This window comes from Danio rerio, chromosome 11 (genome assembly GCF_049306965.1).
Source record: "Danio rerio strain Tuebingen ecotype United States chromosome 11, GRCz12tu, whole genome shotgun sequence".
In the NCBI taxonomy this organism is placed as follows: Eukaryota; Metazoa; Chordata; class Actinopteri; order Cypriniformes; family Danionidae; genus Danio; species Danio rerio.
In genome coordinates, this window is record NC_133186.1 from 36,886,923 (window position 1) to 36,902,500 (window position 15,578).

Genomic DNA, 15,578 nt, shown 5'->3' on the forward strand with positions numbered 1-15,578 from the left:
TTTTTAGCCTACTTGATGCTTTTTCAAACTAAATAAACTACCAAAAATTTTGTCCTCAAACATCTAGTTAGAATTATTAATAAGGCTTTGCTACTAACTTGTCTCATATTTTTTCTCAAGTAAATGTATTAATTTTCCTCTCTATTTCAGAAGTCACCACCGCAGCGTAAACCGGCAACTATTCCAGCATATGTTTTTTACACAGTGGATGCCCTTCCAGCCGCAACCCAGTACTGGGAAACGCCCATACACACTCATTCACATACACTGCAGCTAATTTTACTTATTTAATTCACCTATAGCGCATGTTATTAAACTGTGGGGGAACCCGGAGGAAACCCACACAAACACGGGGAGAACATGCAAACTCCATACGGAAATGCTAACTGGTCCAGCCAGGACTCAAACCAGCGACGTTCTTGCTGTGAGGACAGTGCTAACCACTGAGCCACCATGCCACCTTCCCAAGTAAAACAAAATGAAACGGTCATATAAAATTATAAATGCCACATGATTGCTTTATGATTCATAAGAAAGAACTATACTCATGTAAAAAAATTCTTAATCAGATTATAATGTGTCTATAAACGTTGTCATAGCTTTATTGCAGTGAAAATAAAACTGCACTGCCTTTAGAAAGCTGGGTATCATTCATAATCTAATTTAATAAGGCCACCGTGTCAAACTAATGCAGGAGAGGTGTTTTAATTGCACGCTGTCTCTCGGGAATCTCCATCGGCTACATTAGGAACATCTTGACCTGCTGGATGCTGCAGTGCTTCTGCATTCAAAAACATATTTAGCCTGTGCAGTGGAACATGTCCCTCACGTAGACACACACAGCCCATAGTGAAGCCACAGTAAAGACAGACGGAGCTCTGGACAAAGGCCAAGTCAGGACAAAGGTCACATGGTCTGTGCTGGATAATAAAACGGGTTGAGTTGGAGTCAGTGGGTGTAAAACTGTTGTTGTTAATTGTCACTTTAGTGTTTTTTGTAAGCTGTAGAAAAGACAGGAGTGACGTGAGTTGTGAGGTTTTGCCCAAGGGTGCATTTCCCAAAAGACTTGTTTGTTAACATGGTCAGAAGTTTTGTCATTAGCAACATAGTTGACCAATTTGGTGATTCCCAAATATGTTATACTCAGCTTTTAGAAGCTGCCATGATGCTCAGACATAAAGAGACAGTTCATCCTAAAGAAAATTAAATTCTGTGATCACTTACTTACCTTACACTTGTGGAAAACCTGTTTGAGATTTTATTATTTACAAAATAACTTAAAGTTGTAACGATTGACTTCCATAGCATTTTATGGATTTCATTGCTATCAGTTTCCAACATTCTTCAAAATATCTTCTTCAGGTTCAACAGAAAAAAGAATCTCATATTTAAATTCATTCATTCATTTTCTTTTGGGCTTAGTCCCTTTATAAATCAGGGGTCACCACAGCAGAATGAACCACCAACTTATCCAGCAGGTAATACCCTACCAGCTGGAACCCATCACTGGAAAACACCCATACATTCTCATTCACAGTCATACACGTACACTACGGACATTTTAGCTTACCCAATTCACCTGTCTTTGGACTTGTGGGGGAAACGGAATTACCTGGAGGAAACCCATGTGAACGCGGGGAGAACATGCAAACTCCACACAGAAATGCCAACTCTGACCCAGCCGAGGCTCGACCCAGCAAATTTCTTGCTGTGAGGTGAGAGTGCTGCCCACTGCGCCACTACACCCCCCCCCCCTGTACATATACATATATATATATACTATATATATACACAGTTGAAACCAGAAGTTTACTCTAAAAAACACTCTAAAAAAGGAACATAACTATTTTTAAAAAAATGTCTGATGGCAAATCATATAAACATTTACTATTTTAGGTCCTTTGGGATTACCTAAATGATTTACATTTGCTTAATGCCAGAATAATGAGATAATTCGTTTTTGAGAATTTTTTATTAACTTCTAGACAGACAAAAGTTTACATACATTCCTTGATATTTATTTAGCTTTGGTCAAATGTTTTGGGTCTCCTTCCACAAGCTTCTCACAATAGTTTGAAGATATTTTGGCCCATTCCTCCTGACAGAATTGGTGTAACTGAGTCAGATTTGTAGGCTGTCTTGCTCGCACAAGCTTTTTCAACTCTGCCCACAAATTTTCTATAGGATTGACTTCAGGGCTTTGTGATGGCCACTCCAAAACATTTACTCTGTTGTCCTTAAAGCACATTTGAACTATTTTGGCAGTATGCTTAAGGTCATGGTCTGTTTGGAAGACTCATTTGTGGCCAAGTTTTAATTTCCTGGCTGATGTCTTGAGATGTTGCTTCAGTATTTCTCCATAATGTTCTGTCTTCATGATGTCATCTATGCTGTGAAGAGGACCAGTCCCTCCTGCAGCAAAACAGCCCAACAACATGATGCTGCCCTCCATACTTCACAGTTGGGATAGTGTTCCTAGGCTTGTAAGCTTTCTCCTTTGTCCTCCAAATGTAACACTGGTCATTATGGCCAAACATTATCTTAGTTCCATCAGACCACAGGACATGTCTCCAAAAATTATAATTTTTCACAGTGTAATTTAGCAAATTGTAATCTGGCTTTTTTGTTGATTCTGGTTTGTTGATTTTCCCATGTTGTCACACAAGGAAGCAGTGTGTTTGAGGTTTTCCTTAAATACTATTCTGCAGTTGTGCCTCCAATTAACTCAAATGTTGTCAATTAGCCAATCAGAAACTTCCAAAACCTTGACACCCTCATCTGAGCTTTTTCAGAGGCAGAATAATCTTATTGTGTCAGGAAAGAGAATGAGAGGATTCAAGTGCAGGTCAAAAAAAACAATTTTATTAATCTTGCTGACTGGGCAATAACAAAAAACCTCCAGCAGGTGGAGCTGGGGAACCCACAGAGGGATGAAAAATCCAGGCAAAAAATAAAGAAAAAATTAAGAAAACCAAGGATGGCCTCTAGAGGGCAGACGGCAGTCTCAAGCACCAGTAAAAAGGGGTAAAGCAAAAGAAAACTAAATGCAATACCAATCGTCCCAATAGGAGGCGCACGGCAAACCAAGCCGTCACTGGATAGTCAATGCAAAAGAAAAATGAAAGCAAAATAAAACTGCTTCAGCGAGAGGCGCACGGCAATCCAAGCCGTCAGTCAGCAAGGGGTTTATTCTGCGATGCTGGCAACCAGGACGAGAGGGAGCAGGAGGAGAGAAAGTCGGCTGGAGAGGAGATCGCTGGTGGGCGTTAATGCGGAACTGGAGCAGGAAGTGCCGAGAGGTGAGGAGAAACACAGCTGATCTACAGCAGGAACGGTCTGACTGGGGAGAAAGAAAAAGTAAAATCCAAAATCCAAAACAACAGTTAAAGACTGGCACTGGAGCCTAAACAGTAACGAGACGAGACGAGACGAGATCATGAAACAGGATCGTAAGGTAAGACACGCGAACGATAAGGTACAGGAAAGTGAGAACAAGAGGAATAAATAGGGAGACTAATGAAGGAAAACTACAGACAGGTGTGAATGAACTAATGATCTAATGCGTAGAATGACAAGTGGGTGGGGTGAGACAGCAGAGCGCATGGCGATCTGTCAAAATAACGCCATGTGCGCTGAGAAAACAAAACAAATGAATGTGACGACAACATGCAGGTGACAGACCATGACAGTACCCCCACCCCTAAGAGCGCCACCAGGCGCCTCAGGGGAGGGGCTTACCCCGTCGCCGGTGAAAGTCCATAATCAATGCCTGATCCAGGACATGCCGAGCCGGAATCCAACTCCTCTCCTCAGGACCATAACCCTCCCAGTCCACTAGATACTGAAAACCCCGGCCCCGGCGTCTGACATCCAGCAGTCTCCTGACACTGTATGCAGGAGAGCCATCCACTAGGCGAGGGGGGGGAGGGGCAGGGGAAGAGACAACAGGGTTAAGAATGGATCTAAACACAGGTTTGACCCTGGATACATGAAAAACAGGGTGTACCCGACCAAGAGTGGGAGGTAACTTGAGCCGAACTGCCACCGGACTCAAGACCTTGGTGATGAGGTATGGGCCAATGAACCTGGGAGCCAACTTGCGTGAGGCTACCCTAAGAGGCAGGTCCTTGGTGGATAACCATACCTTCTGACCACACACATATTCAGGTGGGAGGGTCCGATGACGGTCGGCTGCTGCTTTAGTCCGTCTAGAAGTCCGAGCCAAGACCTCCTTAGCCCTCATCCAGGTGCGACGGCACCGTTGGACAAAGGCCAAGGCAGACGGGACTGCAGCGTCAGGTTCCTGTGAGGGAAACAAAGGAGGTTGATAACCCATGGAACAGAGAAATGGGGACATACCAGTAGACACAACCGGCAGGGAATTATGGGCGTACTCAACCCATGAGAGCTGTTGGCTCCAAGAACAAGGATTCTGGGAGGTCAGGCAGCGGAGAGTTCTTTCGAGATCCTGGTTGGCTCGCTCACATTGCCCGTTGGTCTGGGGGTGAAAACCTGAAGACAGACTCGTAGAGGCTCCGATCTGTCGACAGAACTCTCTCCAAAACCGGGAAACAAACTGTGGTCCCCTATCAGAGACTATATCAACCGGAAGGCCATGAATCCGGAAGACATGGTCAACCATAGCTTGAGCTGTTTCCTTGGCTGAGGGAAGTTTGGGCAAAGGAATAAAATGAGCTGCTTTAGAAAAACGGTCAACTACAGTCATGATGACAGTGTTTCCTCTTGAGGGGGGAAGGCCAGAAACAAAGTCAAGGGCCAGGTGTGACCATGGACGAGAGGGAATGGGCAAGGGCTTGAGCAGACCAACAGGCGCTTGGTTAGAGGTCTTATTCTGGGCACAAACCGAGCAAGCCAACACAAACTGCCTGACATCCTGCCTCAGAGAGGGCCACCAAAATCGCTGGCGGATGGCAGCCAGTGACCTCCAAATTCCTGGATGACAAACCAGCCTGGATGCATGCCCCCACCGGAGGACCTCGGAACGCAGCGCAACCGGCACAAACAGCCGACCATCCGGACACCCTTCTGGCACCTCAATCCCTCGACCGGCCTTAATTACCTGCTGCTCGATGCCCCAGGAGAGAGACCCAACCACCACTCCCTCAGGGAGGATGGGTCCAATTGAGGACTCCCCACTGGGGACCTCGAACAGCCGAGAGAGGGCATCAGGTTTAGTATTCTTGGACCCTGGCCGGTACGAGAGACTGAAGTTGAATCGACCAAAGAAGAGTGCCCAGCGGGCCTGGCGTGCGCTTAACCTTTTGGCCGAACGGACATATTCAAGGTTTTTATGGTCCGTCCAGACCAAGAAGGGATGCACTGCTCCCTCCAGCCAGTGACGCCACTCACCCAAAGCCAGCTTGACTGCCAACAGCTCTTTATTACCTATGTCGTAATTACGTTCTGCTGGGCTCAGGCGATGAGAGAAGAAGGCACAAGGATGCACCTTCCCATCCTTGGGGGACCGCTGAGATAGGACCGCGCCTACCCCAACATCAGAAGCATCAACCTCGACAATAAATTGTTGTTCAGGATCTGGAATAGAAAGGACAGGAGCAGAGATGAAACGGGACTTAAGAACATCAAAGGCCTCCTGAGCCTGTGTATTCCACCTGAACATAACTTTAGTGGAGGTGAGAGCCGTTAAGGGTGCAGCAATCTGACTAAAGTTCCTGATGAAGCGCCTATAGAAATTGGCGAAACCCAGGAAACGCTGCAGAGCCTTGCGGGTGTTGGGGACTGGCCACTTGGCAACGGCCCTTACCTTAGCAATATCAGGTTTTATTCCCTCAGCCGAGATGACATACCCCAGGAATGTAACCGACTTCGTGTGGAACTCGCACTTCTCCGCCTTAACAAAGAGTTGGTTTTCTAATAGTCGTTGGAGGACCTGACGTACATGATGAGTGTGTGCCTGTAAAGAGGATGAAAAAATGAGAATATCATCCAGGTACACAAAGACAAACTTGTTTACCATGTCTCTCAGCACGTCGTTGACCAGGGCCTGGAAGACAGCTGGGGCGTTGGTCAGACCAAAAGGTAAGACAAGATATTCGAAGTGTCCCGTAGGGGTATTAAAGGCTGTCTTCCACTCATCTCCCTCACGGATGCGCACCAAGTGGTAAGCGTTACGGAGGTCTAACTTGGTAAAGACCTGGGCTCCCTGCAACAACTCAAAGGCAGAAGACATAAGAGGTAAGGGGTACCTGTTTTTAATTGTGATGTCATTCAGCCCTCTGTAGTCGATACATGGACGCAGGGAGCCATCCTTCTTCTTAACAAAGAAGAACCCTGCACCCGCAGGTGATGATGAGGGACGGATGAGACCAGTACTAAGTGATTCCTGAATATACCTGTCCATAGCCTCTCTTTCTGGACCAGAAAGGGAATATAAGCGACCCTTGGGCGGAAAAGTGCCTGGGAGGAGGTCAATGGCACAGTCATATGGTCGATGAGGAGGAAGAGATCCGGCCCGAGCTCTGCTAAAGACCTGGCGAAGACCATGGTACTCAACCGGGACCCTTGTTACATCAACAGTCTCCTCCTGCAACACAGAACACAAAGAGCCAGGAGACAAGGCAGAACCCAAACAAGAAGCAAGACAAGACTGACTCCAGGCCAACACAGAATTTCCGGACCAATCAACGTGAGGATTGTGCCGTACCAGCCAGGGATGCCCCAAGACAATAGGGGAACCTGGTGAATCAAGAAGGTACAGTTCAATGTCCTCACGGTGATTGCCGGAAACAACAAGACTTACACGAGGGGTGATGTGGGTAATGGTAGAGATGAGCTGACCCGCTAACGACCAGACAGAAATAGGAGAAGGGAGGGGGATGGCGGGGATACCCCACTGCTTGGCAGTGAGACCGTCCAGGAAATTGCCTTCGGCCCCGGAGTCGAGCAAGGCAGAGCAGGAGTTGAGGGATCCTTCATGTTGTATGGTGACAGGCAATAGGGTGCGAGACAGAGGGGAATTCAGACAGGGGGAGGCGCCCACCAGGATTCCCCGGTTTACTGATGGGCCCTGGCTTTTAAAGGACACTTGATGGCAAAGTGCCCTGGTTTGCCACAGTAGAGACACACGCCACGGGCTAGGCGGTCCCTCTTCTCCTGAGGCGTGAGGTGCATACGTCCCATCTGCATGGGCTCAGGATCGGAAGAGGAAGGAGTAGAGGAGGCTTGTTGGGGGAAGATGTCATCAGCCCTCCAGGAAGAATGGACAGACCGCCACTGGCGGCGGCGGCGAAGGCGCCCCTCAACACGTAGAGCTAAGTCAATAAGAGTCTCCAGGTGGCGAGGAAGCTCATGAGAGGCGATCTCATCCTGGATCTCCTCATTCAGACCCTCAAAAAATCTGGATCGGAGAGCCCCTTCATTCCAGTCACAGGTGGCCGCTAAAGTATTAAACATGATAGAATAGTCGGTGACAGAACGGCCCTCCTGGGTCAGTCGTGCCAACCTGGCAGCCGCCTCATCTCCCTGTGCGGACCGGTCAAAGAGCTTAATCATTTCGTCCTTAAAATCATCAAAAAAACGGCAGAAGGGTGCTCTAGCATCCCAGACTGCAGTGCCCCACTCACGTGCTCTCCCAGTGAGCAGGGTCAGGACATATGCCACTCTGGAGGCCTCAGTGGCATAACGGCGGGGTTGCAGGGCAAAAACAAGGCCACACTGCGATAAAAAGGCCCGACAGGAACTGGGATCTCCATCATACGGAGGTGGATTGTTGGCATGGGGCTCTGGATCGTGGTGGTGGGTGGCGATAGGTGGAGCAACCTGCCTGGGTCCTGCAGCTTCATGCTGGAGTGATTCAATTCGTGCGTTGAGCTCGACCACTTGAGCAGAGAGCATCTCCAACTCTCTGGAGGTGGTGGTGAGCTGGGTGGCATGTTGACCCAGGAGTGCACCCTGCTGGGCAAGGGCAGTTCGCACTTGATCCGTGCCTGCTGAATCCATTCTGACCTTATCGTTCTGTCAGGAAAGAGAATGAGAGGATTCAAGTGCAGGTCAAAAAAAACAATTTTATTAATCTTGCTGACTGGGCAATAACAAAAAACCTCCAGCAGGTGGAGCTGGGGAACCCACAGAGGGATGAAAAATCCAGGCAAAAAATAAAGAAAAAATTAAGAAAACCAAGGATGGCCTCTAGAGGGCAGACGGCAGTCTCAAGCACCAGTAAAAAGGGGTAAAGCAAAAGAAAACTAAATGCAATACCAATCGTCCCAATAGGAGGCGCACGGCAAACCAAGCCGTCACTGGATAGTCAATGCAAAAGAAAAATGAAAGCAAAATAAAACTGCTTCAGCGAGAGGCGCACGGCAATCCAAGCCGTCAGTCAGCAAGGGGTTTATTCTGCGATGCTGGCAACCAGGACGAGAGGGAGCAGGAGGAGAGAAAGTCGGCTGGAGAGGAGATCGCTGGTGGGCGTTAATGCGGAACTGGAGCAGGAAGTGCCGAGAGGTGAGGAGAAACACAGCTGATCTACAGCAGGAACGGTCTGACTGGGGAGAAAGAAAAAGTAAAATCCAAAATCCAAAACAACAGTTAAAGACTGGCACTGGAGCCTAAACAGTAACGAGACGAGACGAGACGAGATCATGAAACAGGATCGTAAGGTAAGACACGCGAACGATAAGGTACAGGAAAGTGAGAACAAGAGGAATAAATAGGGAGACTAATGAAGGAAAACTACAGACAGGTGTGAATGAACTAATGATCTAATGCGTAGAATGACAAGTGGGTGGGGTGAGACAGCAGAGCGCATGGCGATCTGTCAAAATAACGCCATGTGCGCTGAGAAAACAAAACAAATGAATGTGACGACAACATGCAGGTGACAGACCATGACATATTGTATGTAAACTTGACTTTCAAGAACAGTTATAATAATTTCTCAAAATAATATCTCTCTCGGTATTCTACTATTAAGCATAACAGAAACAAATATGATAATCCTAACTTACCGATAAGAGAAAAAGTTTAGTCACATTAACATCTGACTTTTTTTAAATGGTTATGTGCCTTTTTATACAGTGTATGTCCACTTCTGGTTTCAACTATATATATATGTATGAATTTTTAGATTTATTTATTTATTTATTGTTTTTGCAGGTTTCGTCCTCCATATATGGTTTTCCAGTGGTAAGTAATGTAAACCTTTTCATCCTCCCCTCTATAGTAAAAAAATCTCCAGCTTTCTTTTTGCACATCATTCCCTCGTATAAAATTAGGGGTGTGGCTAAAGTTATTGACGTCAAGAGAGAAGGACCGCCATTCCAAACTTAAAAGCAAAGGGTCAGACTTTGATTAAAGTTGATTCCCAAAACAAACATTTTTTCAGTGGATTAACTTGAACGGATTAATTCTTTACCTAAAAAATAACGATGTGCACTTGCAAAATAAACACTGTACATTTTGATTTCACACAGACTTTAGTCTCGAATTCCAAAACGAACAACTGGAAACCAAAATCTTCAACTGGTTTGTTTCTCCGTTATTCATCATATGGTAGTTAAACAGCAAGTTACTTTGTTGTAGTCTGGAAAATGCACTCCAGACTGGAACAAAGCAGGACATGAAATTGTGATGAGGGCATGAAATGAAGAAGGGTCGAGAAACGGGATGTAAATGTGATCTGGTGAACACAAACACAGTTCAGCTTGAGCTCGTAATCTCACCAGCAAACAGCACAATGTGTTTATATCTACTCAAACATGAAGATGCTTAAAATGTTTACAGTGTCAGGGAGGAAAATAGTTTATCATATAATAACTAAGACAGTTTGGAGGGCTGAAAATAAACACACATCTTGTGACAGCAGATCCTGACCTTTACGTGTGTGTCCAGAACATTCTTCATAAAGGCCATGGTGATTATCAGACCCTGCTTTACACGTCTTTCCCCCTATTCCTGGCTCTCTCAGAGGACGTGCTCTAAAGTCCTCTCCAGCTTAGTATATATAACAAAGTATAGATGATACTGGCTACGCCGAATATCAAATGAAAATACAAGTGAAAGAGTTTGCAGATTTGTGTAGTAGTTTGATCACAGTGAAGTTTTTTTAGTTATATTTAGATTTGGTAAAGTGTGGTAACAAAAAAAAAAAAAAAAAGGTATATTTTCAACCTATATTAAAATATATATTTAAAAAATTTTATACTAAAAACAAAAGGATGAGATAGAAGGTGTGCTTAAATTTCATTCATGTTTTGGTTATATATATATATATATATATATATATATATATATATATATATATATATATATATATATATATATATATATATATATATATATATACATACTGCGGCCTCTTATATATACTAGAGAGAAATTTGAGATCTTAAAAAGCTTACACAGCGGCCTCTGGTGGATTCACTCCTGGAATGCACACTGAGCTGAAACAACACAATTCTTGAGATTTCATTGGGACAACTTAATATTTTATGTTCAATCCACATATATTTGTTAAAAGTGTTAAGTTAACTTAATCAATTTGTGTTGTGACAAAATGAATAAATTGTGTGGAACCCTGCATTTTTCACAGTGTATTTGTGGCTCTCCAGAAATGTATATAGTGGTACATTTTTAGAATAAGCCTTGGTTGAAAAAAATGATAATATGGAAGTCAATGTCTGAACCATCATTTACCATGCTTTTTCACATGTTTAAGTATCAATAGACAGATTTCCATGTTAACATGAAGTGAATTTTTTCAAACTTGGCCAAAAATGAAAAATCCAAAATGTAAATTAGGTGTGTTTCCATCATGTTGTCAGAGCTGCTCATTGTATATTAGTAAAGTAACCAATAGCAAGAAATGCAAATAATCATTTATTTATTTTCTTTTCGGCTTAGTCCTTTTATCAATCAAGGTTTACCACAGCGGAATGAACCATCAACTTATTCAGCATATGTTTTATGCAGCAGATGCCCTTCCAGCTGCAACCCAGTACTGGGAAACACCCATACACTCTCATTCACACTCATATACTATGGACAATTTAGCTAACCCAATTCACCCATACAAACATTTATTTGTGAATTAAGAGATTTTTGTTCAGAGTTTTGCATTTCCATCACTCCTTTCCCATGCGATGCTTCAAAATCTGCATCAATACATGTCGATGGAAACCTCATGTGACTCTTGCCAAAAATAAAAATGTGAAAGTTCATCTAAAAAAAAAAGAAAGAAAGGAAGGCCCATATTTTAGTTAGAATAGATTTTTGGCAAACGCTGGTGAGTTTTGGGGCTTAGGAAGTGACTCACTGCACTAAAAAATTACCACATTTCACAACACGATGAATATTGTGAAACATTTCCAGTGCAGACATTACATTTCTTCGGAAATGTGTTAATTTTTTTATTTTTTATTTAAAAGGACCAAAAGGAAAAGCCCAAAACAACAACAAATGAAGCCTCTGGAGTGATAGGACTGACAGATCTTATAGAAATACACACACATGACAAACACAGTGCGTAACAAATAATAGATCAGTGCACAGAAAACACACATTAACGAACAATGACGTACACACATACACACACACACACACACTGAAGCATTTTAAAGCAGCTTTTTTTCAGTCCTGCTGGTGATAGAAACAAGCACTTCTTCTGTCTACATGTGCATTTCTTACAGTTTTTCTGAAACGTTTCCTTCATCCGTTCATCTTCTCTTCTTCTCTGAAGAGTCTGTCTGTGTTCTCTGCATTCATCTGCTCTTGCTCTTTCCGTTGTGTCGTTACTCTGTTTATTCTTCATCTCCGTCTCTCATTGGCTGCTGCATCCACTTCCTCCGCTCTTCTCGCCAGTCGCTGCTTTCTTGCGTCTCTTGTTCAGTAACGGGTTACTGGACGCGTCCAAATCTTTAATCTTCACCTGCTCATAATCTACACGCATGGTGGCCAATGCGCTGGTCAACTCCTCCTGCAAACCAAGAGAAAAAAAGAAGAAGCAAATGAGAAAATAATGTAAAGAGGATAATAAAAATGGTTAAATGAATATAACAATATGTCTATATATAGTAGTGAACATTTGAAGTGGTCCAAAAATGTTTACGAAAATTGTCTACAGCTATTAAACAACACTATTTTTGATTCACACATACAGTTGAAGTCAGAATTATTAGCCCCCTGTTTATTTTTAACCTAATTTCTGTTTAACGGAGAGAAGATTTGTTCAACACATTTCTAAACATAATAGTTTTAATAACCCATTTCTAATAACTGATTTATTTGATCTTTTCGATGATGACAGTAAATAATATTTGACTAGATATTTTTCAAGACACTTCTATACATATAAAGGCTTAACTAGGTTAATTAGGTTAGCTAGGCAGGTTAGGGTAATTAGGCAAGTTATTGTATAATGATGGTTTGTTCTGTAGATCAGGGGTCACCAATCTTGGTCCTGGAGGGCCGGTGTCCCTGCAGGGTTTAGCTCCAACTTGCCTCAACACACCTGCCTGGATGTTTCAAGTATACCTAGCAAGACCTTGATTAGCTTGTTCAGGTGTGTTTGATTAGGGTTGGAGCTAATATCTGCAGGACACCGGCCCCCCAGGGACAAGTTTGGTGACCACTGCTGTAGACTATCAAAAAAATAGCTTAAAGGGGCTAATAATTTTGACCGTAAAATGTTTTTTAAAAAATTAAAAACTGCTCTTATTCTAGCCGAAATAAAACAAATAAGACTTTCTCCAAAAGAAAGATTATTATCAGACATACTGTGAAAATTTCCTTGCTCTGTTAAACATCATTTGGGAAATATTTAAAAAAGAAAAACAAATTCAAACGGGGTTTAATAACTCTGACTTCAACTAGGAGTATATACATTTTTACAACAGTTCTGTCTGGTTATTGAATGTGATTGGCTGACAGCCGTGCAATATTCTGCAATATCAGAACTTGTACAGCCTCTTCAACTTTCTGTATTACTCCGCCCACAGATCAGCAGATCAATAAACTCACTACAGTTTGACAGATGTTGCAGCTGTTGGACAACATAATGCACTTTTGAGACCTTTTTTAGGCCAGAATAATAATAATAATAATAATAATAATCTTAATTTATAAGAATAGTGCCTATTTTAATTATTAATAATGCCAAGATTCAGCACATCAGCAATCATCAGCCTGTCATACTGAGCAGAGCAAAGATAGTTGCACCACAAGATGGCGACAGAGACCACAAAATAAGAAAAAAAACTCTTGAGTTTTCTTTTCGTATTTCAAACTGATACAGCTGATCAAATCCTTATAAAAGAGGTAAGCGACGTTTTAAGGTGATCTCGCTCTTTTGTGTGCGGTAGTGCTGTTTTTATACCATAATAATCTGGTAGTGTTTGCTTTGCTTTGGCTTTTTCGGGGTTTATTATTGTGATATCCCGATTGTAGACTGATGGCATTTAATAATGTTCAGCCTTATAATCTTAAAACTTGAGCAAAATCACCCGTTTTATCATCACTTTAGACACTATCCTAGAGTGTCATCACTCATGTACATGTCATTCATATACTAGAGTGAAAAAAAGTGACTTTTTTTAAGCAAAGGTTTCTGCTGTTCTGACGTCAGCTGCAGATGTGTATGAATGGCGGAAGAAAGTAATTCCTCATACAAAAGGGTTTTTAGACTCTGTGTTTGCTTTTCTTCATATACACGATTATGCTGTTGAACTGTTGTATAAATGCAATATCACACTCGTAGAAGGCGATATGGCTGTACAGTATATCATCACTGGTGGGACACTAAGGCAGTCAGGCTGCAGTCTCGAGCTAACGCATGCCTCCCACCAGTGCTGATATATAGCCATATTGCACTGCCACTCATGTGATATTGCTCATATAAAATATTAAGAGTATATTAGTTATACTAGTAATACATATTTGTAAGAGTATATGTATAATATTTCCCAGTGATGAGAGTAAAACAAAAGCTGGTTCATTCCGCGGTGGCGACCCCAGATTAATAAAGGGATTAAGCTGAAAAGAAAATGAATGAATGAATATGTATAACATATATGATATTCATTAATTATTTATAATTTGACTCAATTAAAATAAATACTATTTAAATTCCATATATATTATACATACTTGTATCATATTTTATATAGCAAGTGTATTAAGACTATTACTAATATATCTTTAAATAGCTTATATAATTATAAATAATAGTAAATGTTTAAATGGCATTTATATTCTAAATACTTGCAATCTTTAAGTGTTGTATGGTTAATAAAAATAAATGAACTTGAAGTCTGTTGTTTTTTTGTTTTGTTTGCATTAATATGAATTTTAATTTACATGTAAATTGACATGTGGTAAAGGTGAATTGGGATGCGGCTGGAAGGGCATCCACTGCGTAAAAACGTGCTGGATAAGTTGGCGGTTCATTCTGCTGTGGCGACCCTGGATTAATATAGGGACAAAGTCGACAAGAAAATGAATGAATGAATGTAAATTGTAATATAAATATTAATGTAATTATTATTAATGCTTTCTTATTATTAATGTTTATATTAAAACTATGTATATTTTAAGTAGATGTAGATAGTTTTATTTCAATATTTTACTCTACATTGAGTCATTTATTGTTTTAAAACTATGTCTATAATGCCAGTACGATGCTACTCTAACTAAAATGAACTGGTTATAACTCTGCTATATGGCTCCCCCTTGAGGATACAGATGATATGACAGATATCTGTGAGCATATAAAAAATGAAAAATAACAGCATGGAATGAAATGGTATTGATGCATTACTCTGGACTGGTACTATAATTTCGCCTTACCTTAACCTCGTCCCACATCTCGCTGTCTTCAGTGAGCACTCGTGAGGTGTGGAGAGGCGTCTGCGGGACCACCATGGATTGCTGAGAGAAAAGAAAAATGTCTCAGTTCTGTAGTATTTGTGTCCACATGTTCTCATGATGCTTCATGTGAACTATAGGAGATTTTTTAAAAACTGGGTGCAATAAGTTGTCATTATTCATTGAATATTAAAAAGGGAACTTGTTAGAATTAACAGATCACTTTAAGTATACCATGAACAACCCCAAGAAGTCTTTACACAGCAATAATAATGATGCATATTGAATATTACTGTACTGCAGGATGTATAATGACAAAATAATGCAAAGAAACAAAACATATTAAACTCAAAAAAGCTTTGTGACTATAATTTCACATTAAAAGCGCAACATTATGACAAATAAATGACAAAGCCAAACATACCTCTCACTCATTTATCACTGTAGTTGTGGATTATTTTTTATTATTTTATTTTATTTATAATTGTTTTCTAATGGAAGTTTCCTAAACTGGACGTACAGCTCATAATTTAAAACAGTTACGTAAAAAGCCGGATAAGCAGATCGGAAAAGCACTTACATTGATCCAGGGGTGGTTCATGAACTGTTCAATGGTCATTCTTTCACTGGGGTCAGTCTTCAGGAGCTGGTGGATCAACTGTTTGGCTGCAGGAGAATATTATACTTTAGTTCATCTTGATCTGTGCTTTAGCCTGCAAGAGCTTTACAGGTATCGAAAG

The 15,578-nt window shown here is 41.7% G+C and overlaps 1 protein-coding gene across 1 annotated transcript in view; it reads right to left on the bottom strand.

Annotated features, from left to right (window-relative positions):
• Positions 1 to 11,378: 11,378 nt before the first annotated feature.
• The window catches only part of mapkapk3 (MAPK activated protein kinase 3), a 45,567-nt gene continuing 41,367 nt past the window's right edge, over positions 11,379 to 15,578 (bottom strand). The window contains 3 exon segments of the mRNA NM_001080079.1: positions 11,379 to 11,953; positions 14,821 to 14,901; positions 15,419 to 15,504. Coding sequence (NP_001073548.1) covers positions 11,798 to 11,953; positions 14,821 to 14,901; positions 15,419 to 15,504 — 323 coding nt within the window. The 3' untranslated portion in view covers positions 11,379 to 11,797.